At 47.3% G+C, this 27500-nt stretch overlaps 1 protein-coding gene across 9 annotated transcripts in view; it reads right to left on the bottom strand.

Annotated features, from left to right (window-relative positions):
• Window positions 1–27500, bottom strand: part of LOC134948811 (H(+)/Cl(-) exchange transporter 5-like) — a 389251-nt gene that overhangs the window by 230400 nt on the left and 131351 nt on the right. For all 9 annotated transcript variants that reach the window (XM_063937054.1, XM_063937053.1, XM_063937050.1 and 6 more), the window contains 2 exons: window positions 9052–9197; window positions 2715–2814 (listed from right to left, as the gene is read on the bottom strand). In XM_063937054.1, the coding sequence (XP_063793124.1) occupies window positions 2715–2814; window positions 9052–9197 (246 nt within the window). The remainder of the gene's footprint in view (window positions 1–2714; window positions 2815–9051; window positions 9198–27500) is intronic.

Here is a 27500-nt window from a genome sequence, read left to right as displayed (position 1 = left end):
TAACATGCACACAAGTTGACACAAACGGGTTTGAATGGCTACTAAAGGTAACCATCCTCACCTGTGATCTGTTTGCTTGTAATCAGTGTGTGTGTCAGGCTCTGTCTAGTTTGTGTTCCCGGAGAGGGCACTAGTGGGTCAGTGGAGATGGGATGGAGAAAACGAGGAAGCTGGATAAGAATCCTGCGCATGTGCGCTGTGTTGTTTATTTAGCAATTGATTCAAACAATATGGCAGCAGGAATACTGATGACAACAGAAGATATGCAATTGTGGGTGGAACAGCGTGGAAGCTGAAAGTCTATGGCAAAGTCTGTGACGTGAGCAACAATCGATCAGGGGAACGATGTATCGGTATGGGAACCGATGGTTCCTGGATCGTGGAGCACAGCAGGGATGATGGTGGGAATAGCGAGCCAGGTAACTGTTTGCAGCAGACAGGAACAAGTGGTTTAAATCCTCAGTGCAGGTTGAAATAACACTGGCAGCTTGCAGGCTGACGAACAGGTGTAGGTTAATGAGATGCACCTGGAGGAGAGTCTCTACTGCAGAGGGCTGGAGCACACTGTAGCTGGATAAGGTGTGAAGCTGATCACAGATACCCGGGTTGCTGGTGCTTGTGGTTCCACGGCAGTGCAGGACCAGACTGGTAGGCAGAGCAGGTACAAAGAGGAACTGGAGAACGGAGCCAGAGACACAGGTCAGAGAAATGACACGAAGTCCAAGGCAAGGACTGACTCACCCTGCTGCTCCTGATATACCCCCCGGTCTGCAGGTATTGGTTGGGAGTGAATGGGAGGTGCGGCCAGGCTCTAGATAGGCTGATGCGGAAGAGCTGACGGGGACTGTCATGGCGGCGCTCATGCCGTGGTTTGGCGGTAATGCGGCGTGCGTCCACGCCTGCTGACAACAGGAGTGTCCTTAGGCCCAGAATGGCAGTTAGCGACAAGGTAACAAGTGGCAGCGAGACATGGGAGCCTCAGACGGAGGTTGCACCAGCAGACAAGTGCAGCTGCAGTAATTCGATTCCTGACAGTGTGTATAAAAGGTCAGTGAGTTTCTGGACTCCTGAAAGACCCTTGCATCTTTCATCCAGTGATGCACTGACATGTCTGGATTCTGAGTCATGGGGAAAGCAAAAGAATTGTCAAAGGATCTGTGGGAAAAGGTAATTTAACTGTATAAAACAGGAAAGGGATATAAAAAGATATCCAAGCAATTGAGAATGCCAATCAGCAGTGTTCAAACTCTAATTAAGAAGTGAAAAATTAGGGATTTTGTGGAAACCAAATCACGGTCAGGTAGACCAACAAAAATTTCAGCCACAACTGCCAGGAAAATTGCTCGGGATGCAAAGAAAAATCCACAAACCACTTCAGCAGAAATACAGGACTCTCTGAAAAAAAGTGGTGTGGTTGTTTCAAGATGCACAATAAGGAGGCATGTGAAGAAAAATGGGCTGCTTGGTCGAGTCGCCAGAAGAAAGCCATTACTACGCAAATGCCACAAAGCATCCCGCTTACAATACTCCAAACAGCACAGAGACAAGCCTTAAAACTTTTGGAACAAAGTCATTTGGAGTGATGAGATCAAAATGTAACTTTTTGGCCACAACCATAAACGTTACATTTGGAGAGGAGTCAACAAAGCCTATGATGAAAGGTACACCATTCCTACTGTGAAACACGGAGGTGGATCGCTGATGTTTTGGGGATGTGTGAGCTACAAAGGCATTGGAGACTTGGTCAAAATTGATGGCAAGATGAATGCAGCATGTTATCAAAAAATACTGGAGGAAAATTTGCACTCATCAGCCCGGAAGCTGCGCATGGGACGTACTTGGACGTTCCAACATGACAATGATCCAAAACTCAAGGCCAAGTCGACCTGTCATTGGCTACAGCAGAATAAAGTGAAGGTTCTGGAGTGGCCATCTCAGTCTCCTGACCTCAATATCATTGAGCCACTCTGGGGAGATCTCAAACGTGCAATTCATGCAAGACAGCCCAAGAATTTACAGGAACTGGAGGCTTTTTGCCAAGAAGAATGGGCAGCTTTACCATCTGAGAAAATAAAGAGCCTCATCCACAACTACCACAAAAGACTTCAAGCTGTCATTGATGTTAAAGGGGGCAATACACAGTATTAAGAACTGGGGTATGTAAACTTTTGATCAGGGTCAGTTGGGTAGTTTCTGTTGTCATTATGATTTAAAAAGAGTAAACACAGTTGTTTGACAATAAATGGCTTCACCCAACCACTAACCATGAGTGAAAGAAAAGCTTGTGAGTTATCATTCATATTCTCTGACAAATGGTCGAAAAATCACAAATTCTTCTAGGGTATGTAAACTTATGAGCACAACTGTATGTTCTTTTTATATGTTTATTGAGAATTTGGTGGTTCTCTTTTGTGTAGGAGTGGCTGCAAATTGGCTGCACCTTGAAAACCTATCCATTTTTCTGTCTGTATAGCCTTCTCACCTGTGGCTTTGCCATGATCAGAAGTGAGAGAGAGCTATACCTAGGCAAGTATAAACACCCTATTTCCTGTACATTACTCAGCTTAGTCATAGACAGCCTATGATACTCTATATATTCACTTAACGTTGTCTTTACTGGCCCTTAGTATTAAACACAATGAATTACAAATGTATAAATGAAGTAAAATATAACGAATTAACAGTTTTATTTTTATTCTGCACAAATAAGTTACCTGCTGAAAGGCCAATCAATAGCATTAACAGCCATCCAGAAAAGGCATCACTGACACTGTTCAAAAGGGCCCATGTTGATTCTTTACTCTTACTTAGGATCTGAGGGTTAAAAAAAAGTTTAATTTATTTCTTTTCAATTCATTGGAGTCCTGAGCCATAAAAGTGCTCCATTTTCTACAGTAATCTGCATAAATGCTGTATGCTTTTATTACAATTTCTAGTGCAGATGCTGTGTCAGTGAGATACAGAAACAAAAAGGTTTAAAGGTCACTTTACTATCTCATTTAAAGACCTATTTAGCGGTCGATTACTCTTAAGGGGGGTACACACGTAGAGATCCGTGCTTATATTCTAAGCAATCTGACTAGATTGCTTAGAAATTAAGCACAAATCTCTCCGTGCGTATGCACCACAGCGATAGCGATGCGCGTCGTTATCGCTGGTACTAGATTGGCCTGCATGGCAGGCACAATCTAGCAGGTCACTCATTTCAATGCTGGGTAAAAATGAGCACACCCCTCATTCAGCACACATTGTGCTGTGTGCTGAGCGGGAGAGAGATGTGTGCTGAGCGGTATGTGACAGATTGCTCAGCACACATCTCTCCCTGTGTACGGGGCTTAATGCTATTCCTATAAGTAACACTAGCCATTTAGTCACTATATTCTCATTCTTAAGCAGGATACACACTATAATATTATCTGTCCAATATTTCTGGTCGGAATAAAAATCTGGTATGGGAGAAAAATTACAATTAACATTTGCTACCAAACACTGGAAAACAGACAAATAGGTTAAATCCATTTGATTTAACCAATTTATCTGGTTTATCATTTTTGCCCATTTTCCAGCTTTTGGCAGCAAACGGTTGAAAATAGGATTTTAATTACCTATCGGTAAATCCTTTTCTCGTAGTCTGTAGAGGATACTGGGATTCATTTAGTTCTATGGGGTATAGACGGGTCCACTAGGAGCCATGGGCACTTTAAGAATTTGATAGTGTGTGCTGGCTCCTCCCTCTATGCCCCTTCTACCAGACTCAGTCCAGGAAACTGTGCCAGAGGAGACGGACATTCTTTGAGAGAAGGACAGATAAGGATAGTGGTTAGATTACAAACCAGCACACACAACAAGAGGAAAGTCAAGCTAACCAAACTTGAAACAGGAACAGCAATGGATGAACCAACATTAATTAACCAAGTAACATCGCAGGAAGAACAAAGCACTGGGTGGGCGCCCAGTATCCTCTACGGACTACGAGAAAAGGATTTACCGGTAGGTAATTAAAATCCTATTTTCTCTTACGTCCTAGAGCAGGCATTCCCAACCGCGGTCCTCAAGGCACACCAACAGTGCAGGTTTTAGTGATATCCAGGCTTCAGCACAGATGGTTAAATCAAAATAACCGAGGTACTAATTAAGTCACCTGTGTTCAAGCCTGGATATCACTAAAACCAGGACTGTTAGTGTGCCTTGAGGACCGTGGTTGGGAAACACTGTCCTAGAGGATACTGGGGTCCATTTAGTACCATGGGGATGTACCAAAGCTCCAAAACCGGGTGGGAGAGTGCGTAGGTTCCTGCCGAACTGATTGACCAAACTGAAGGTCCTCAGAGGCCAAAGTATCGAACTTGTAGAACTTGGTAAACATGTTCGAACCTGACCAAGTAGCTGCTCGGCAGAGCTGTAAAGCCGAAACACCCCGGCCAGCTGCCAAGGAAGAACCCACCGACCTAGTAGAGTGGGCCTGTACAGATTTTGGACATGGCAAACCTGCCGTGGAATAAGCATGCTGGATAGTAAGTCTGATCCATTGTGCAATTGTCTGCTTTGAAGCAGGACACCCAATCTTATTGAGATCATAAAGAACAAACAGCGAGTCCGTTTTTCTGTGATGAGCTGTTCTTTTCACATACACCTTCAAAGCCCTCACAACATCCAAAGACTTTGAAGTAGCAAAAGTGTCAGTGACAACCGGAACCACAATAGGTTGGTTGATGTGAAACGCAGACACCACTTTAGGAAGAAATTGCTGACAAGTTCTGAGTTCAGCTCTGTCCTCATGGAAAATTAAATAGGGACTCTTATGAGATAAAGCCCCCAACTCCGACACATTTCTGCTCTCACACCAAGAGAGGTATTTCTTCCAAATACGATGGTAAAGCTAGATGTTACCCCCTTCCTGGCTTGGATCATAGTCGGGATAACCTTGTTAGGGATCCCTCTCCTGACTAGAATCAGCCGTTCAACTTCCATGCCTTCAAACATAGCTGCAGTAAGTCCTGATAGACGAACGGGCCCTGTTGCAGAAGATTCTTGCAAAGAGGTAGAGGTCACGAATCTTCGAGGAGCATCTCCAGAAGGTCCGCGTACCAGGCCCTTCTTCGCCAGTCCGAAGCAATGAGTATTGCTTGAACCTTTTCCCTTTTTTTTCTTTTGAGAATTCTTGGGTCAGAGGAAGTGGAGGAAACACGTACACCATCTGATAGACCCATGGAGTCGTCAGGGAGTCTACCGCCACCGCCTGTAGGTCTCTCAACCTGGAACAATACCGCTTAAGCTCATTGTTGAACCGAGAGGCCATCATCATGTCGATCTGTGGATATCCCCATCGGCTTGTCAAGCACCTGAACACTTCCGGGTGAAGGCCCCACTTCCCCAGGTGCAAGTCGTGTCTGCTGAGGAAGTGTGCTTCCCAGTTGTCTACTCCTGGAATGAAGATTGCTGATAACGCCACAGCGTTTCTTTCTGCCCAGAGGAGAATTCTTGACACCTCTAACATTGCTGCTCTGCTCTTCGTTCCGCCTTGTCGGTTTAAGTACGTCACTGCCGTCACATTGTCCGACTGGATCTGAATGGCCCGATCTTGAAGATGTGAGGCCTGCAGAAGGGCGTTGTATATGGCTCTGAGTTCCAGAATGTTGATTGGAAGAACGACTTCCTGACTTGACTATCTCCCTTGAAACTGCACCCCCTGAGTGACTGCTCCCCAACCTCTGAGGCTTGCAGTTCTGAATTCCGAACCTCCGACCTTAGAGAGGTGAGAAGTCTGTAGCCGCCACAGAAGGGAGATCCTGGCTTTTGGCGACAGATGGATCCTCTGGTGCATATGAAGATGCGATCCGGACCATTTGTCCAACAGATCGAGCTGGAAGGGTATTGCATGAAACCTTTCCGTATTGAAGAGCCTTGTAAGAGGCCATTTTCCCCAGAAGGCGAATGCACAGATGCACCGATACCCGGGTTGGCTTCAGGACGTCCCAAACCATCAACTGGATCACCAATTCCTTCTCCAACGGAAGGAACACTTTCTGTGACTATCGTGTCCAGTATCATTCCCAGTAATGGGAGCCTCCTTGTTGGCTCTAGGTGAGATTTCGGAAAGTTCAGAATCCGCCCGTGATCCTGGAGGAGTTTGGTTGAGAGACCTATGCTGTCCAGCAACCTTTCCCTGGACGGTGCATTTATCAGGAGATCGTCCAGGTACGGAATTATTTCCACTCCCTGTTTGCAGAGTAGAAACATCATCTCTGCCATCACCTTGGTGAACACCCTCGGTGCCGTGGAGAGACCAAAGGGCAGGGCCTGGAACTGGTAGTGACAGTCCTGCAGTGCAAACCATAGATAAGCCTGATGTGGCAAACGCAGCATGTCCCCAAGGGGCTCGCTGCGCTCAACAAGTTTCTGGCCCAGTGGTGACCTTTGGTCGCCATAGTGTTCTATTCCCCCTCGGGTGGTGGCGTGGACCACCACCCAAGTGGGGGAACTAGCCGGCGGTCAGGACTCCGACTGCCAGTATTTCAGGTGGTGTCAGGATTCTGCCGTCGGTATACTGACCGCTGGTATTGGCTTTATCAATACCTCACAGAAGTGGAGCTACTGTATGCTGTACTGGGGAAATTTAGAGAGAGAACACACAAATGCTGACAGCTTATGCAGTTCAGCATAATTGTTACATAATGTGCTCTCTCCTGTGCACATGGGGGTGGGGGAGTTATTTGCACCTAATGAACAAATGAGAAATTTGGTATTCCTTAGGAATCCGTATTATTTTACTGGAAGGCGGGATGCTGGCTGTCCATATCCAGACAGCGGCATCTGGCCTGCCAGAATGCCGGCAGCGTGGCAAGCACAAAGAGTCCCCTTGCGGGCTCGGTGGCTCGCTTGAATCGCCACAGGATCTATTCCTGCTCTATAGGTGTCGTGGGCACCCACAAGTGGGAATAGTCCTGTTCTGCCGGGATTCCAACGTCGGTATCCTGACTGCTGGGATCCCGGCAGCAGGCAACTGAACGATCCAATTCTTTACATATGGAAACGTTCCCTCAAAATAAGAAGTGTTAGAACACAAAATCTACTCATCACTAGAGACACTGGGGCAGATGTATTAACCTGGAGAGGGCATAAGGAAGTGATAAACCAGTGATATGTGCAAGGTGATAACGCACCAGCCAATCAGCTCCAATATGTCAATTAACAGTTAGGATCTGATTGGCTGGTGCCCCAATATTACTTACAAGTAATTAAATATTTTAGTTTATGGTTTCCCAATATTGCAGAAATCTAAGTAATGATGAATGAAACAAGTATGTTTCCTAAAAAATAGGAAAAGGACACAGACTCTTTTTTTGCTGTATTTTTATTTTTTTTCTCCTGAACTATTTTCTTCTAATAAGACAAGCCACAATAGTATTTATTTTCATTTAAAACTACCACGTTAATATGCCCAGACATATTTTGTTATGTTTTAGGTAATATAAATATATAACCTATCACTACTATAACCAAAGCCTGTCTCATGCCCTGCAGAGAATCCTGGGACTTGCATGTGTGGCAGAAGTGGGGCTGCCACCACAAATAAGCAGATTTCAGTCTACAGTATGTGTGATGTAACAGTGAGCCGCCTTTGATGGTTACTCTGGAGATTGATAAAGTGGAGAGAGATAAAGTACTAACCCAATCAGCTGTTGTCAGTTTACAGGCTGCACAACAAAAAGGACAGTTTGTAGCTTATTTGTTGGTACTATATCTTTCTCTAAGACTTGATGCATCTCGCCCTGAGAGAGCTAGCACTATATAAAATAATCGCAAGAAATAACAGAAATACACTTTTGAAAAAAAATTTAATCGTTTTAGAGCGGCTGGTTCTGTTCTCACATATGAGAATGTTTGATGGTAAAAACTAGTTGACCACCAAGACGCACTATATAGTACTGTCTAGATGGTACAGTCTCGCACTTCTCTGCAAGCTGCTGGAGATGCAGTGGGTACACAGGAACCACTCTTTATATCAGGCGGTTTTTCCCTTCGAGGACCTTCTAGACATGGTGATCTCTATTGCACAGGAGATATTGGGCAACATGGTTCCGGAACGTACAAGAGTTTTGGCTCCTGTACAAGATATCTGTACCCATATCAGCATACAAGAAATTCCTCCTGAAATCCCAGTGTGTTGGAAGATCATCACTTAAGGATTGGTTTCAATGACTAGAGCATTATAGATCAATGGATGATATTATCCTTTCTTCAGCTGACAAGTTCAGGGACTACTCTGCAACTTTGTTTAGCTGGCTGTAGTTTACTGCCGGATCGACATGGGTCGGTGTGCAGTGTGAAAGCGCCATGGTCGAAATCCCGGGTCACCTGACCTGGTAATTCAACCTGGGAATAAAGCAGTGTTATTCCCAGATTGAATACCGGGTCAGTGGTAGTTTGACTACATAGGGGAGAGGCGGCACGGAAATGATCTCATCTCCCAGCGTCACCTCCACCCCCGCTGCCGGCTCCGCACCCTGCCGCTATGGCAACCCACTCTGCAAATTGCCGAATCAGGAAGCCGCCTGTCAGGGTCCAATGCCAGATCCCACCCGGGAAGGACCCGTTTCCAATTGCCGGGTGGGATCAGATATTGGCAGTGTGAAAGGGGTATTAGTAACATCTCATTTCTATTCCATTTTTCATTCTTTCGGTCTGGTTCAAGGTGGTCTATTCCTTCCCTTTTGTTTTCTCTCCCTACCTTACCTCTTTCTCCTTTCTTTGTTTAGCTCATTGTTCGTCATGTGCTCCCCCTAAGTCTTTTCACATGGTTTGTTGATTTTATATTAGCAATCTATACTGTATTTGCCTGTTCTTATATTACTTGGCTGTGATTCTATCTTGTTTGGAATGTCTATCCATGTGTTTGATTTGTCCTATTTTCTACTCTGTATCTTGCAACACGTTCTGCCACAATACGATTGCAAACGTCATGAATTATTATATGCTAAATCCTAATAAAATTTACTTGCATAAAAAACAAACAAACAAACAAACAAAAAACTGGTTGAAAGTTCTTACCTCTCTATGCCTGTCTCTGTCTCTGGATTTCTCTCGTACCCAGTCAATAGTGTTAAAGTCTTCATAAGTCCCTACACCTGGAACCTCCAGGAAATCCATCACCGTGTATGTGCCATGTAACCCATTCCCATTATAAGAAGCAAAGCCTGTAAGCAGACATAACAGCACTGGTCAGAGGCTTCATCATATTAATCATATATTTCATTCATAGTATTATTACAGTTTCCTCACAGCAGATCATGGGCCAGATGCAATAGCGGGCAAGTTTGCCGGAGATGTAGAATGCTGGGCGAACTCAGAATTTTTTTTTTAAGGGGCAATCATTTACAAGGCAAAACCACGCCTTGTAAATTACCACCACTTTAAAAAAAAAAAAATGTCTGGCATCCTGCACCTCCAGGAAAACTGCTGCTACTGCATCTGGCCCCATGCGTCACATTATTAGCACATATATTCTATGAATTACAAACCTGAGTTTTGTTTAGGCTACTGCACAATGAAAGAGAGCTGGTTTAGGGGGCGGGTGGGGGATAGTGGGTAGTAATCAGGGGTAAAAGAGACAAATAAAGGCGATGTTGCAGATACCGGGCTAAATGTAATAGCCCCCGAGTTGTCGGAAGTGAAATATTTTGTGCTAGTATCCCCGTTTTTTTAAAGCAGCAATCATTTACAATCAACCTGGTTTTTCCTTGTAAAGGATTTCTGCTTTAAAAAAAAAAAAAAAGCCTGTAAGCAGACATAACAGCACTGGTCAGAGGCTTCATCATATTAATCATATATTTCATTCATAGTATTATTACAGTTTCCTCACAGCAGATCATGGGCCAGATGCAATAGCGGGCAAGTTTGCCGGAGATGTAGAATGCTGGGCGAACTCAGAATTTTTTTTTTAAGGGGCAATCATTTACAAGGCAAAACCACGCCTTGTAAATTACCACCACTTTAAAAAAAAAAAAATGTCTGGCATCCTGCACCTCCAGGAAAACTGCTGCTACTGCATCTGGCCCCATGCGTCACATTATTAGCACATATATTCTATGAATTACAAACCTGAGTTTTGTTTAGGCTACTGCACAATGAAAGAGAGCTGGTTTAGGGGGCGGGTGGGGGATAGTGGGTAGTAATCAGGGGTAAAAGAGACAAATAAAGGCGATGTTGCAGATACCGGGCTAAATGTAATAGCCCCCGAGTTGTCGGAAGTGAAATATTTTGTGCTAGTATCCCCGTTTTTTTAAAGCAGCAATCATTTACAATCAACCTGGTTTTTCCTTGTAAAGGATTTCTGCTTTAAAAAAAAAAAAAAAAAAAAATGTAGCCCGCAATGTTAGATAGAGAGCCTGATATAATCATTTTATAAGGGGGTCCCTACAATAAGCGGTCTAGGCAGCCCAGGTTTTTATTGTATTGCTGGTGATGTGTTCCATTCAATATTTATGTCAGGTTTGATTGACGTAGGACAAGGATGGTGGATTTGGGTTTTTCACATGTAGGTAATTTGGTATTTAGAGGAGCAGGTGTAATATACAGGGTCTTTGACAAAGGCTTGAAACTATTTGCCCCTCCATTACCTGGCTAGCAATGTGAGCAATGTTCATGCTGAAAGAGGTGGCGCCTTTTAGCTATAGCCCCCTCCACATGAAACCCGCAGTCCATTATTTCCCAATGTTCTGTGGGGGAAGGGGGGGGGGGGTGGGGAAGGGTGTTTAACAAACACAAAGTAGTTTGTTTTCACTGACACTAAACATTTGTACTACATCCCTAATAACAAACATAAATAGTTACACTGTAATGTCACAAAAGACAATGTAAGGCTGGACATGAAAGTGCAGATAAAATGCCTGTCAGACATTTACTCTAGCAGACCAACACCCAGCAGCTATTGTACCCATACACGGTGAGGTATCTCTCAGTGTATGGCACCTGATATCTGCACTCCTTCCCTGGGGAGAACACACTTCCCTGTTCCGTCCCATGTGAAGGAACAGGGGAAACGTCCATAGGTCGGCCATGGCAGTACACACACTGCCCAATGCGGCTGACTTGCAACTTTGAAAATATCAGACGGACATGCTGGATGATTCTGCATGTCCGAGTGATCACTATTTTCTGATGGGTCACCCACGTACATTGTATAAATATCTGGGCGATCTGCCAGTACCAGCCTGCCAGATAATTGTAGTATGTATGCCCAGCATAAATACAGTCCAATGTTTCGCAATCCCTAAATACACTAATGCAAAGCAAACCCCCTAGCGTGACCGCTTCCAATACAATAGGCTTTCTTATAAGTATAATAACTTCACGGTGTTAGCGAATTTGCAATCATCCCCTTCATTCACCCTGTAAAAATAGGATTTAATACCTACCGGTAAATCCTTTTCTCCTAGTCCGTAGAGGATGCTGGGGACTCCAAAAGGACCATGGGGTATAAACGGGATCCGCAGGAGACATGGGCACACTACAAGACTTTGAATGGGTGTGAACTGGCTTCTGCCTCTATGCCCCTCCTCCAGACTCCAGCTATAGGAACTGTGCCCAGGTAGACGGACATTTAGAGGAAAAGGATTTTTGTTAAACTAAGGGTGAGATACATACCAGCTCACACCACAAACACACCGTACAACTGGATTAGCAGGAATACCAGAAAACAGTATGAACGAAAAACAGCAACAAGCTGAACATAACCGATACACAACCTTCGTGTAACCGAAAACAACAACTAACAATAGAACTGCAAGTAACAGTACGCACTGGGATGGGCGCCCAGCATCCTCTACGGACTAGGAGAAAATAAGAATTTACTCACCAGTAATTCTATTTCTTGTAGTCCGTGGTGGATGCTGGGAACTCCGTAAGGACTATGGGGAATAGACGGGCTCCGCAGGAGACTGGGCACTCTAAAAGAAAGATTAGGTACTATCTGGTGTGCACTGGCTCCTCCCTCTATGCCCCTCCTCCAGACCTCAGTTAGGGAAACTGTGCCCGGAAGAGCTGACACTACAAGGAAAGGATTTGGAATCCAGGGTAAGACTCATACCAGCCACACCAATCACACCGTACAACTTGTGATAACCATACCCAGTTAACAGCATGAACAATAACGGAGCCTCATTCAACGGATGGCTCATAACAATAACCCTTTAGTTAAGCAATAACTATATACATGTATTGCAAAGAGTCCGCACTTGGGGCGGGCGCCCAGCATCCACTACGGACTACGAGAAATAGAATTACCGGTGAGTAAATTCTTATTTTCTCTGACGTCCTAGTGGATGCTGGGAACTCCGTAAGGACCATGGGGATTATACCAAAGCCTCCAAACGGGCGGGAGAGTGTGGATGACTCTGCAGCACCGAATGGACAAACACAAGGTCCTCCTTAGCCAGGGTATCAAACTTGTAGAATTTTGCAAACGTGTTTGAACCCGACCAAGTAGCAGCTCAGCAAAGCTGTAATGCCGAGACCCCTCGGGCAGCCGTCCAAGAAGAACCCACCTTCCTTATGGAGTGGGCTTTCACTGATTTCGGATGCGGCAATCCTGCCGCAGAATGAGCTTGCTGAATCGTGTTACAGATCCAGCGCGCAATTTTCTGCTTTGAAGCAAGAGCACCCAGCTTGTTGGGTGCATGCAGGATAAACAGCGAGTCAGTTTTCCGGACTCCAGCCGTCCTGGCTACATAGATTTTCAAAGCCCTGACTACATCAAGTAACTTGGAGTCCTCCAAGTCCCGAGTAGCCGCAGGCACCACAATAGGTTGGTTCAAATGAAACGCTGATACCACCTTTGGGAGAAATTGGGGACGAGTCCTCAATTCTGCCCTGTCCATATGGAAGATCAGATAGGGGCTTTTACATGACAAAGCCGCCAATTCTGACACACGCCTAGCCGAAGCTAAGGCCAATAGCATGACCACTTTCCACGTGAGATATTTTAGCTCCACGGTCTTAAGTGGCTCAAACCAATGGGATTTCAGGAAATCCAACACAACGTTAAGATCCCAAGGTGCCACTGGAGGCACAAAAGGGGGCTGAATATGCAGCACTCCCTTAACAAACATCTGAACTTCAGGCAGTGAAGCCAGTTCTTTTTGAAAGAAAATAGATAGGGCCGAAATCCGGACCTTTATGGACCCCAATTTTAGGCCCATAGTCACCCCTGACTGTAGGAAGTGCAGAAATCGACCCAGCTGGAATTCCTCTGTTGGGGCCTTCCTGGCCTCACACCAAGCAACATATTTCCGCCATATGCGGTGATAATGCTTTGCTGTCACATCCTTCCTAGCTTTGATCAGCGTAGGAATCACTTCATCTGGAATGCCCTTTTCCGTTAGGATCCGGCGTTCAATCCGCCATGCCGTCAAACGCAGCCGCGGTTAGTCTTGGAACAGACAGGGCCCCTGCTGTAACAGGTCCTGTCTGAGAGGCAGAGGCCATGGGTCCTCTGAGATCATTTCTTGTAGTTCTGGGTACCAAGCTCTTCTTGGCCAATCCGGAACGATGAGTATTGTTCTTACTCCTCTCTTTCTTACTATCCTCAGTACCTTGGGGAACACATAAACCGACTGGTACACCCACGGTGTCACTAGTGCGTCCACAGCTATCGCCTGAGGGTCCCTTGACCTGGCGCAATATTTTTTTAGCTTTTTGTTGAGGCGGGACGCCATCATGTCCACCTGTGGCCGTTCCCAACGATTTACAATCTGTGTGAAGACTTCTTGATGAAGTCCCCACTCTCCCGGGTGGAGGTCGTGCCTGCTGAGGAAGTCTGCATCCCAGTTGTCCACTCCCGGAATGAACACTGCTGACAGTGCTAGCACGTGATTCTCCGCACATCGAAGAATCCTTGTGGCTTCTGCCATTGCCATCCTGCTTCTTGTGCCGCCCTGGCGGTTTACATGGGCGACCGCCGTGATGTTGTCTGACTGAATCAGCACTGGTTGGTTTTGAAGCAGGGGCTCTGCTTGACTCAGGGCGTTGTAAATGGCCCTTAGTTCCAGTATATTTATGTGTAGTGAAGTCTCCTGACTTGACCACTGTCCTTGGAAGTTTCTTCCCTGAGTGACTGCCCCCCATCCTCGGAGGCTTGCATCCGAGGTCACCAGAACCCAGTCCTGTATGCCGAATCTGCGGCAATCGAGAAGATGAGCACTCTGCAGCCACCACAGCAGAGACACCCTGGCCCTTGGGGACAGGGTGATCAACCGATGCACCTGAAGATGCGATCCGGACCATTTGTCTAACAGATCCCACTGAAAGATCCTTGCATGGAACCTGCCGAAGGGAATTGCTTCGTAAGAAGCCACCATCTTTCCCAGGACTCGCGTGCAGTGATGCACCGACACCTGTTTTGGTTTCAGGAGGTCCCTGACCAGAGATGACAATTCCTGGGCCTTCTCCACCGGGAGAAACACCTTCTTCTGTTCTGTGTCCAGAATCATGCCCAGGAAAAGCAGACGCGTCGCAGGAATCAGCTGCGACTTTGGGATATTCAGAATCCAGCCGTGCTGTTGCAACACCTCCTGAGAGAGTGCTACGCTGACCAACAACTGCTCTCTGGACCTCGCCTTTATAAGGAGATCGTCCAAGTATGGGATAATTATAACTCCCTTCTTCCGAAGGAGTATCATCATTTCGGCCATTACCTTGGTAAATACTCTCGGTGCCGTGGACAGACCAAACGGCAACGTCTGGAATTGGTAATGACAGTCCTGTACCACAAACCTGAGGTACTCCTGGTGAGGTGGGTAAATGGGGACATGCAAGTAAGCATCCTTGATGTCCAGCGACACCATAAAATCCCCCTCTTCCAGGCTTGCAATAACCGCCCTGAGCGATTCCATTTTGAACTTGAACTTCCTTATATAAGTGTTCAAAGATTTTAAATTCAGAATGGGTCTCACCGAACCGTCTGGTTTCGGTACCACAAACATTGTGGAATAGTAACCCCGTCCCTGTTGAAGGAGGGGAACCTTGATTATCACCTGCTGGAGGAACAGCTTGGGAATTGCCGCCAGTACTACCTCCCTTTCCTTGGGAGCAGCTGGCAAGGCTGATTTGAGGTAACGGCGCGGGGGAGTCGCCTCGAACTCCAGCTTGTATCCCTGAGATACAATTTGTAAAGCCCAGAGAAACACCTGTGAGCAAACCCACTGGTTGCTGAAGTTTCGGAGATGCGCCCCCACCGCACCTGGCTCCGCCTGTGGAGCCCCAGCGTCATGCGGTGGACTTAGTGGAAGCGGGGGAGGATTTTTGTTCCTGGGAACTGGCTGCCTGGTGCAGCTTCTTTCCTCTACCCCTGCCTCTGGCCAGAAAGGATGCGCCTCTGAACCGCTTGCCTTTCTGAGGCCGAAAGGACTGCAATTGATAATACGGTGCTTTCTTAGGCTGTGAGGAAACCTGAGGTAAAAAAGTCGACTTCCCAGCTGTTGCTGTGGATACGAGGTCCGAGAGACCGTCCCCAAACAATTCCTCACCCTTATAAGGCAAAACCTCCATGTGTTTTTTAGAATCAGCATCACCTGTCCACTGCCGAGTCCATAATACTCTCCTGGCAGAAATGGACATTGCATTAATTCTAGATGCAAGCAGGCAAATGTCCCTCTGGGCATCCCGCATATATAAGACGACGTCTTTTATATGTTCTATGGTTAGCAAAATAGTATCCCTGTCGAGGGAATCAATGTTGTCTGACAGGGTATCAGTCCATGCTGCTGCAGCACTACACATCCAGGCTGAAGCAATAGCAGGTCTCAGTAGAGTACCAGAGTGTGTATACACAGACTTCAGGATAGGTTCCTGCTTTCTATCCGCAGGCTCCTTTAGGGCGGCCGTATCCTGAGACGGCAGTGCCACCCTTTTAGATAAGCGTGTGAGCGCCTTGTCCACCCTAGGGGATGTTTCCCAACGTAACCTATCCGTTGGCGGGAACGGGTACGCCATCAGTAACCTCTTAGAAATCACTAGTTTTTTTATCAGGGGAACACCACGCTTCTTCACAGAATTCATTTAATTCATCAGATGGGGGAAAAGTCACTGGCTGGTTTTTCTCCCCAAACATAATACCCTTCTTGGTAGTAACTGGGTTAACGTCAGAAATGTGCAATACATCTTTCATTGCAGTAATCATGCATCGGATGGCCTTTGTAGACTGTACATTTGTCTCATCCTCATCTACCCTGGAGTCGGACTCCGTGTCGACATCTGTGTCTACCAACTGAGCTAGCGGGCGTTTATGAGCCCCTGACGGCCTCTGAGTCGCCTGGGCAGGCGCGGGCTGAGATCCCGGCTGTCCCAAGGCTGCTGCGTCATCGAACCTTTTATGTAAGGAGTTGACACTGTCGGTTAAGACCTTCCACATATCCATCCAATCAGGTGTCGGCCCCGTCAAGGGCGACACCACACTTATCTGCCCCTGCTCCGCCTCCACGTAACCCTCCTCATCAAACATGTCGACACAGCCGTACCGACACACCGCACACACACAGGGAATGCTCAGACTGAGGACAGGACCCCACAAAGTCCTTTGGGGGGACAGAGAGAGAGAGTATGCCAGCACACACCACAGCGCTATATAACACAGGGATTTGCACTACAATAAGTGATTTTTCCTAATAGCTGCTTAATTATCTTATTTGCGCCTAAATTTATGTGCCCCCCCTCTCTTTTTTACCCTTCTTGTATCAGGATACTGCAGGGGAGAGCCTGGGGAGCTGCTTCCAGCGGAGCTGTGAAGGGAAAATGGCGCTGGTGTGCTGAGGAAGAAGGCCCCGCCCCCTAAGTGGCGGGCTTCTGTCCCGCGTTTTATATAACTTAATGGCGGGGATTTTTACACATATACAGTTGTCAGACTGTATTATTGTTTATTTTAAGCCAAAAGGTATTATAATTGCTGCCCAGGGCACCCCCCACCAGCGCCCTGCTCCCTACAGTGACCGGAGTGTGTGGTGTGCTGTGGGAGCAATGGCGCACAGCTGCGGTGCTGTGCGCTACCTTAAGGAAGACAGGAGTCTTCTGCCGCCGATTTCATCGTCTCTTCTGTCTTCTGGCTCTGCAAGGGGAACGGCGGCGCGACTCCAGGAACGGACGATCGAGGTCAGGCCCTGTGTTCGAACCCTCTGGAGCTAATGGTGTCCAGTAGCCTAAGAAGCACAAGCTAGCTTCAAGCAGGTAGGTTTGCTTCTCTCCCCTCAGTCCCACGTAGCAGTTAGTCTGTTGCCAGCAGATCTCACTGAAAATAAAAAACCTAACAAACACTTTCTTTTCTAGCAAGCTCAGGAGAGCCCACTAGGAGCACCCAGCTCTGGCCGGGCACAGATTCTAACTGAGGTCTGGAGGAGGGGCATAGAGGGAGGAGCCAGTGCACACCAGATAGTACCTAATCTTTCTTTTAGAGTGCCCAGTCTCCTGCGGAGCCCGTCTATTCCCCATGGTCCTTACGGAGTTCCCAGCATCCACTAGGACGTCCGAGAAAAGGATTAACCTGTAGGTATTAAATTCCTATTTTCTCTTACGTCCTAGAGGATGCTGGAGACTCCAAAAGGACCATGGGGTCTATACCAAAGCTCCAGACCGGGCGGGAGAGCGCAGACGACTCTGCAGCACCGATTGAGCAAAAATGAGGTCCTCATCAGCCAGGGTATCAAACTTGTAGAACTTAGCAAAAGTGTTTGAACCCGACCACGTAGCTGCTCGGCAAAGCTGAAGTGCCGAGACCCCTCGGGCAGCCGCCCAAGATGAGCCCACCTTCCTTGTAGAATGGGCCTTCACTGACTTCGGCAATGGCAATCCAGCCGTAGAATAAGCATGCTGAATCGTATTACAAATCCAGCATGCAATAATCTGCTTTGAAGCAGGATTTCCAATTTTGTTGGAAGCATACAGGACAAACAGAGCCTCGGTTTTCTTAACAAGAACCGTTCTGGCGACATAAATTTTCAAAGCTCTTATGACATCGAGAGATTTTGGCACCGCCACGGCATCCGTAGCCACAGGCACCACAATAGGTTGATTTATGTGAAACGAAGAAACCACCTTCGGCAGAAATTGTTGACGAGTCCTCAATTCCGCTCTATCCACATGGAAAATCAAATATGGGCTCTTGTGAGACAAAGCCGCCAATTCCAACACCCATCTGGTGGACGCCAAGGCCAAAAGCATGACCACTTTCCAAGTGAGAAATTTCAACTCAACCTTTCGCAAAGGTACAAACCAGTGAGACATAAGAAATAGTAACACCACGTCAAGATCCCATGGTGCCACGGGGGGCACAAACGGAGGATGGATATCGAGCACTCCCTTCACGAAAGTCAGAACTTCAGGAAGGGCGGCCAATTCTTTTTGAAAGAAAATAGATAAAGCCGAAATCTGCACTTTGATGGAACCCAATTTCAGGCCTGCATCCATGCCTGCCTGCAAAAAATGGTGAAAATGACCCAGCTGAAACTCCTCCACAGGAGCTTTCTTGGCTTCACACCACGACACATTTTCTCCATATACGGTGATAATGCTTCGCCGTGACCTCCTTTCTAGCCTTAAGGAGAGTGGGGATGACCTCCCCGGGAATACCCTTTCGAGCTAGGATTTGGCGTTCAACCTCCACGCCGTCAAACGCAGCCGCAGTAGGTCCTGAAATATGCATGGTCCCTGCAGTGACAGGTCCTCTCTGAGAGGAAGAGGCCAAGGATCTTCTTTGAGCAATTCCTGAAGATCCGGATACCAGGTTCTCCGTGGCCAATCTGGAACGACGAGTACTGCCGGAACCCTTGTTCGTCTTATGATCCTCAACACTTTTGGAATGAGAGGAAGTGGAGGGAACACATATACCAACTGAAACACCCACGGAGTTACCAGGGCGTCCACTGCACTGGCTTGGGGGTCCCTTGACCTTGAACAATACCTCGGAAGCTTCTTGTTGAGGCGAGACGCCATCATGTCTATTTGAGTAATTCCCAAACGCCTTGTCACTTTTGCAAATACCTCTTGATGAAGAGCCCACTCTCCTGGATGGAGATAGTGTCTGCTGAGGAAGTCTGCTTCCCAGTTGTCCACGTCCGGAAGGAAGACTGCTGACAGAGCGCTCACGTGCTTTTCCGCCCAGCGGAGTACTCTTGTGGCCTCCGCCATCGCCGCTCTGCTCTTTGTTCCGCCCTGGCGGTTTACGTACGCTACCACTGTTATGTTGTCCGACTGAATCAAGACAGTTAGACGTCGAAGCAGGTGTTCCGCTTGCAGAAGGCCGTTGTAAATGGCTCTTAACTCCAGAACGTTTATGTGGAGACAAGTTTCCTGGCTTGACCATTTTCCCTGGAAACTTCTTCCTAGCGTGACTGTTTCCCAGCCTCGGAGACTTGCATCTGTGGTCAGCAGGACCCAATCCTGGATTCCGAACCTGCGTCCCTCTAGAAGGTGAGAACTTTGCAGCCACCACAGGAGAGAAATTCTGGTCCTGGAAGATAGACTTATTTTCCGGTGCATGTGCAGGTGAGACCAGGACCATTTGTCCAGCAGGTCCCACTGAAACACCCGTGCATGAAACCTGCCAAACAGAATGGCTTCGTAAGCCGCAACCATCTTCCCTAGCACTCGAATACATTGATGAATCGACACTCTTGCCGGTTTCAGAATCTCCTTCACCATGCATTGGATTTCCAGAGCTTTTTCCGCCGGAAGAAACACTCATTGCAGTTCCGTGTCCAGGATCATGCCCAAGAAAGGCAGCCGAGTTGTCGGAATCAACTGAGATTTTGGTAAATTTAGAATCCAACCATGATGTTGCAGAACCGTCAGGGAGAGTTCCACATTTCTTAGCAACTGCTCCTTCGATCTCGCCTTTATCAGGAGATCGTCCAAGTACGGGATAATTGTGGCACCTTGCTTGCGTAGGAGTACCATCATCTCCGCCATCACCTTTGTGAAAACCCTCGGGGCCGCGGAAAGCCCAAACGGCAACATCTGAAATTGGTAATGATAATCCTGCACCGCAAATCTCAGGAAAGCTTGATGTGGAGGATATATTGGGACGTGTAAGTAAGCATCTTTTATGTCGACTGACGCCATAAAATCCCATTCTAGACTGGAGATCACTGATCGAAGAGATTCCATCTTGAACTTGAAAGTTTTCAAATACAGATTGAGGGATTTTAGGTTCAGGATCGGTCTGACCGAGTCGTCCGGCTTTGGTATGACAAAGAGGCTCGAATAAAACCCTTCTCCCCGTTGGGACGGGTGTACCGGGACAATGACACTCTGTTGACACAGCTTTTGTATCGCAGCACTCGCGACTTCCCTTTCTGAGATAGAAACTGGCAAGGCTGATTTGAAAAATCGGTGGGGGGGCACCTCCTGAAACTCCAGTTTGTACCCTTGGGACACAATGTCTAACACCCAAGGATCTAGGCCCGAGTGAAACCAGACCTGACTGAAGAGTCTGAGATTCGCCCCCACCGGCACGGACTCCCGTAGGGGAGCCCCAGCGTCATGCGTGGACTTGGCAGAGGCCGGGGAGGACTTTTGGTCCTGGGAGCCTGACACAGCAGGTGCCCTTTTTCCCCCTTCCTCTACCTTTTGAAGCAAGGAAGGACGAGCCTCTTCCTTTTTTGTATTTATTAGGCTGAAAGGACTGCATCTGATAATGGGGTGCCTTTTTCTGTTGTGCTGGAACATAAGGAAGAAAAGATGACTTACCCGCAGTAGCGGTAGACACCAGGTCAGCGAGGCCGTCACCAAACAAGACACTACCTTTATAAGGGAGAGCTTCCATAGCTTTCTTGGAGTCGGCATCAGCATTCCATTGATGAATCCACAGCGCCCTCCTGGCCGAGACTGCCATGGCATTGGCCCTTGATCCCAAGAGGCCAATATCCCTCGCTGCATCCTTTAGGTAAGCTGCAGCGTCCCTGATATAACCGAGAGTCAAAAGAATGTTATCCCTATCCAGGGTATCCATGTCAGATGCCAAATTATCAGCCCACTTAGCAATAGCACTACTCACCCATGCCGACGCCACGGCAGGTCTGAGGAGTGCACCCGTAGTGACATAAATGGCCTTTAATGTCGTTTCCTGCTTACAATCTGCAGGATCTTTGAGGGCAGCAGTATCGGGAGACGGAAGCGCCACCTTCTTGGACAGCCGGGACAGGGCCTTGTCCACATTGGGAGATGACTCCCACTTTTCCCTGTTGTCAGAGGGAAAAGGATATGCCATAAAAATTCTCTTGGGAATCTGCCACCTTTTGTCAGGCGATTCCCAAGCTTTTTCACAAAGAGCATTCAGTTCATGAAAGGGGGAAAAACGTCAGCTCAGGCTTTTTCCTCTTATATAAACAAACCCTTGTATCTGGAACAGCATGACTTCAGAAATATGTAAAACATCTTTAATTGCCACAATCATGTAGTGAATACTCTTAACCACTTTTGGATGTAAACTGGCCTCACTAAAAATCGAAACTGGAATCAGAGTCCGTGTCGGTATCAGAATCTGCCATCTGGGTAAATGAACGCTTTTGTGACCCTGAGGGGGCCTGTACCTGGGATAAGGCTTCCTCCATGGATTTTCTCCACGTTTGTGTCTGAGAATCAGATTTATCCAGCCTCTTAGACAATAACCCCACATTTTCATTCAATGTACTCAACATGGCCACCCAATCAGCAGTCGGTGGTGCAGACAGAGTCACTCCCAAATCTTTCTCTGCGCCCCCAGTAACCTCCTCCGGGGAGGAGCACTCCGCCTCAGACATGTCGACACACCGTACCGACATACACACACTCACACTGGCAATAGGGGATAGACCCACAGAGAAGCCTGTTAGAGAGAACACAGAGGGAGTATACCAGCTCACACCCCAGCGCCCATATACTACAGAAAAAATAATATATGATCACTGCGCTGTTTAATAGCACCAAATGACTGTGCCTACCCCCCCCCCCCCCTTCCCGTTTTGCTCCCTGTACTTGCTAAGGAGAGTGGAGTTCCAGGCCAGCGTCTCTGCAATGTCTGTGAAGAGAGAAAAATGGCGCCGGTAAGCTGAGAGGGCTAAGCCACGCCCCCTCCCGACGCGCTGTAGTCCCGCTCAATTTTAAATATTTATACTGGCGGGGGTCTCATATTTAGTGCCTAGGCACTTATTTATGCTCTTTTGCCAGTTTATATAACTCCAGTAACTTGCTGCCCAGGGCGCCCCCCCTGCGCCCTGAACCCTGTGAGTGCCGTTGGTGTATGTGTGGGAGCATGGTGCGCAGTGCGACCGCTGCGCTGTACCTCCATTACTGAAGTCTTCTGCCGTTACTGAAGTCTTCTGCCGTCACTGAAGTCATCTTGCTTCTGTATACTCACCCGGCTTCTTTCTTCTGGCTTCGGTGAGGGGGATGACGGCGCGGCTCCGGGAACAAGCAGCTAGGCGCACCAAGTGATCGAACCCTCTGGAGCTAATGGTGTCCAGTAGCCTAAGAAGCAGAGCCTTTAACTCAGAAGAAGTAGGTCTGACTTCTCTCACCTCACTCCCACAAAAGCAGGGAGCCTGTAGCCAGCAGGTCTCCCTGAAAATAAAAAACCTAACAAAGTCTTTTCAGAGAAACTCAGGAGAGCTCCCCTAGTGTGTGTTCAGTCTCTCTGGGCACAGAATCTAACGGAGGGGCATAGAGGGAGGAGCCAGTTCACACCCATTCAAAGTCTTATAGTGTGCCCATGTCTCCTGCGGATCCCGTCTATACCCCATTGTCCTTTTGGAGTCCCCAGCATCCTCTAGGATGTAAGAGAAATAATCAAGTTTAACCACCATTACAGAAAAGTATCTCAGTCTTTGCCATTAACGTCTTTAATCCATTTGCAACTAATGACTTTCCTTTGTATTGTCCTTAGCGAAAATAAGATTTGAAACCTACCGGTAAATCTTTTTCTCCTAGTCCTTAGAGGATTCTGGGGACTCCTTAAGGACCATGGGGTATAGACGGGCTCCGCAGGAGACATGGGCACTATAAAGAACTTTAGAATGGGTGTGCCCTTGCTCCTCCCTCTACGCCCCTCCTCCAGACCTCAGTTAGAGAAACTGTGCCCAGAGGAGACGGACAGTACGAGGAAAGGATTTTTGTTAATCTAAGGGCAAGATTCATACCAGCCCACAGCATCCACACCGTATAACCTGGAATATACGCAACCAGTCAACAGTATGAACAAAAATAGCATCAGCCAAAAAATGATCTTAACTGCAACATAACCCTTATGTAAGCAATAACTATATACAAGCCTTGCAGAAATATGTCAGCACTGGGACGGGCGCCCAGCATCCTCTACGGACTAAGAGAAAAAGATTTACCGGTAGGTTTAAAATCTTATTTTCTCTAACGTCCTAGAGGATGCTGGGGATTCCTTAAGGACCATGGGGATTATACCAAAGCTCCAGACCGGGCGGGAGAGTGCGGATGACTCTGCAGAACTGATTGAGCAAACGCAAGGTCCTCATCAGCCAGGGTATCAAACTTGTAGAATTTTGCAAAAGTGTTTGAACCCGACCAAGTCGCCGCTCGGCAAAGCCGTAATGCCGAGACGCCTCGGGCAGCCGCCCAAAAGGAACCCACCTTCCTAGTGGTATGGGCCTTTACCGAATTTGGTAACGGCAATCCAGCCGTAGAATGAGCCTGCTGAATCGTGTTACAGATCCAGCAAGCAATGGTCTGCTTAGAAGCAGGAGCGCCAACCTTCTTGGTTGCATACAGGATAAACAGTGCCTCTGTTTTCCTAACCCGAGCCCTCCTGGCTACATAAATTTTCAAGGCCCTGACTACATCAAGGGACTTGGAATCCTCCAATTCATCTGTAGCCACAGGTACCACAATATGAAACGACGACGAAACCACTTTAGGCAAAAATTGAGGACGAGTCCTTAATTCCGCTCTATCCACATGGAAAATCAGATAGGGGCTTTTGTGAGACAAAGCCGCCAATCCGGACACCCGCCTTGAAGATGCCAAGGCCAACAACATGACCACCTTCCAAGTGAGAAATTTTAATTCAACCGTTTGAAGAGGTTCAAACCAGTGAGATTTTAGGAACTGTAACACCACGTTAAAGGTCCCATGGTGCCACTGGAGGCATAAAAGGAGGCTGTATGTGTAGCACTCCCTTTACAAAAGTCTGGACTTCTGGGAGAGAAGCCAATTCCTTTTGAAAGAAAATTGATAGGGCCGAAATCTGTACCTTAATGGAGCCTAATTTTAGGCCCATATCCACTCCTGTCTGTAGAAAGTGGAGAAAATGGCCCAGATGGAATTCCTCAGTAGGAGCATTCTTGGCTTCACACCAAGATACATACTTTCTCCAGATACGGTGATAATGTTTCGCCGTCACCGCCTTCCTAGCCTTCATCAGAGTAGGGATGATTTCTTCTGGAATGCCTTTCCCAGCTAGGATTCGGTGTTTAACCGCCATGCCATCAAACGTAACCGCGGTAAGTCTTGGAACAAGCAGGGCCCCTGTTGCAACAGGTCCTCTCTGAGAGGAAGAGTCCACGGATCTTCTGAGAGCATTTCCTGAAGATCTGAATACCAGGCCCTTCGAGGCCAATCTGGAACAATGAGTATTGTCCGAACGCTTTTTCGTCTTATGATTCTCAATATCTGTGAGATGAGTGGAAGAGGAGGGAACACATAGACCGACTGAAACACCCACAGTGTCACCAGGGCGTCTACTGCTACTGCCTGAGGGTCCCTTGACCTGGCACAATACCTCCGAAGCTTCTTGTTGAGGCGTGACGCCATCATGTCTATTTGAGAAAGTCCCCAATGACTTGTTATCTCTGCAAAAACTTCTTGATGAAGTCCCCACTCTCCTGGATGGAGATCGTGTCTGCTGAGGAAGTCTGCTTCCCAGTTGTCCACTCCCGGAATGAAGATTGTTGCCAAAGCGCTTCTGTGATTTTCCGCCCAGCGAAGAATCCTGGTGGCTTCCGCTATTGCCGCTCTGCTCCTTGTCCCGCCTTGGCGGTCCTCAATTCCAGTACGTTGATGTGTAGACAAGCCTCCTGGCTTGACCATAGTACCTGAAAGTTTCTTCCTAGTGTGACTGCTCCCCATCCTCGGAGGCTCGCGTCCGTGGTCACCAGAACCCAGTCCTGAATGCCGAACCTGCAACCCTCTAGAAGGTGAGCACTCCGTAGCCACCACAGGAGAGACACCCTTACCTCACCCAGCCCTGACAGGCTTATTTTCTGATGAATTTGAAGATGGGACCCGGACCACTTGTCCAGAAGGTCCCACTGAAACGTCCTCGCATGAAACCTGCCGAAGGGGATGGCCTCGTAGGTCGCCACCATTTTTCCCAGTACTCGAGTGCATTGAAGGACTGACATTCTTTTCGGTTTTAACAGGTCTCTGACCATGTTCTGGAGTTCCTGGGCTTTTTCCATTGGGAGAAAACCCCTCTTTTGTTCCGTGTCCAGAATCATGCCTAAGAAAGATAGCAGAGTTGTTGAAACCAACTGTGACTTTGGTAGATTCAGAATCCAGCCATGTTGCTGCAGCACTCTCAGGGAGAGCGCCACGCTTTTCAGCAACTGATCTCTCGATCTCGCTTTTAATCAGGAGATCGTCCAAGTATGGGATAATTGTGACTCCCTGCCGGCGCAGGAGCACCATCATTTCCGCCATTACCTTGGTGAAAATCCTCGGGCCCGTGGAAAGCCCAAACGGCAACGTCTGAAACTGGTAATGACAGTCCTGTACAGAGAATCTCAGGTACGCCTGATGAGGGGGATATATGTGGACATGAAGGTATGTGTCCTTTATGTCCAGTGACACCATAAAATCCCCCCCTTCCAGGCTGGAGATAACTGCCCGGAGCAATTCCATCTTGAATTTGAACTTTTTCAAGTACAGGTTTAGGGATTTTAAATTTAGAATGGGTCTGACCGAGCCATCCGGTTTCGGGACCACAAATAGGGTTGAATAGTACCCCTTCCCCTGTTGAACTAGGAGAACGTCGACACCCACTTGTTGTTGACACAGTTTTTGAATTGCAGCTAAAACTATCTCACTTTCTGGGGAAGAAGCTGGTAAAGCCGATTTGAAAAACCGGTGAGGAGGCACGTCTTCGAATTCCAGCTTGTAACCTTGGGATACAATTTCCATTGCCCAAGGATCCACGTCTGACGGACCCCAATCGTGGCTGAAGAGTCGAAGACGTGCCCCCACCGGCGCGGACTCTCTCAGTGGAGCCCCTGCGTCAGGCGGTGGATTTAGTAGAAGCCAGGGAGGACTTCTGCTCCTGGCAACTAGCCGTAGAAGGCAGTCTTTTCCCTCTACCCTTACCTCTGGCGAGGAAGGAAGAGCCTCGACCTCTTCTGAACTTATGCGACCGAAAGGACTGCATCTGATATTGCAGCGTTTTCTTTTGCTGTGGGGAAACATAAAGGTAAAAAAGTAGATTTACCCGCGGTAGCTGTGGAAACCAGGTCTGCGAGACCTTCCCCAAATAAATCCTCATCCTGGAGACGGAAGCGCCACCTTTTTGGACAAGCGCGTTAACGCCTTGTCCGCCAAGGGACAGAGGGGTCATCTGTGATATGTAAAACATCCTTTATTGCAATAATCATATAATGAATACTTTTGGCCACCCTTGGGTGTAACCTCGCATCATCGTAGTCGACACTGGAGTCAGAATCCGTGTCGGTATCAGTGTCTGCTACTTGGGACAGGGGACGTTTCTGAGACCCTAAAGGGCCCTGTAACACAGTCAAAGCCATGGATTGACTCCCTGTTCTATCCCTGGACTCTGCTTTGTCCAATCTCTGATGTAATAAGGACACATTTGCATTTAAAACATTCAACATATCCAACCAACCAGGTGTCGGCGTTGCCGACGGAGACACCACAATCATCTGCTCTACCGCCTCCTTAGATGAGCCTTCCGCTTCAGACATGCCGACACACGTACCGACACCCCCACACACTCAGGGATATATCTATATGGAGACAGTTCCCCAATAAGGCCCTTTGGAGAGACAGAGAGAGTATGCCAGCACACACCCAGCGCCACCTGACACTGGAAACAAAATTCCCAGTTAAAACAGCGCTTTTATATATATATATATATATATATATATATATATATATATATATATATATATATAAAGGAAATGACACAGCGCCACTTGTGAGGTGGGTTCTCAGTATAAAATAAATAAATTACTAAAGTTGCTAAAAAAACATACGCAACCTTGTTAAAAGGTGTCTGCCAACCCTTAAGAACGCAATACTGGTACAGTACTGCTGGGAAGAATCTAAAAAATGGGGGAATAAGGGTACCGGCGACTGGTGTTGTTTAAAATGCAATAGTTAAAAGATAGATTTAAAAGCCAAAAAACTATATAATGGTACAAACAAGCTTTAATTATCACATAAAAGCGGGTTAAAACATAAAAATATTAATAAAATCTTACGAATATAAAGGTCTTAGTAAA

Source organism: Pseudophryne corroboree, chromosome 8 (genome assembly GCF_028390025.1).
Source record: "Pseudophryne corroboree isolate aPseCor3 chromosome 8, aPseCor3.hap2, whole genome shotgun sequence".
Lineage (NCBI taxonomy): Eukaryota > Metazoa > Chordata > Amphibia > Anura > Myobatrachidae > Pseudophryne > Pseudophryne corroboree.
The sequence above is the reverse complement of the archived record's forward strand: the minus strand, read 5'-3'. Positions and strand labels throughout refer to the sequence as shown.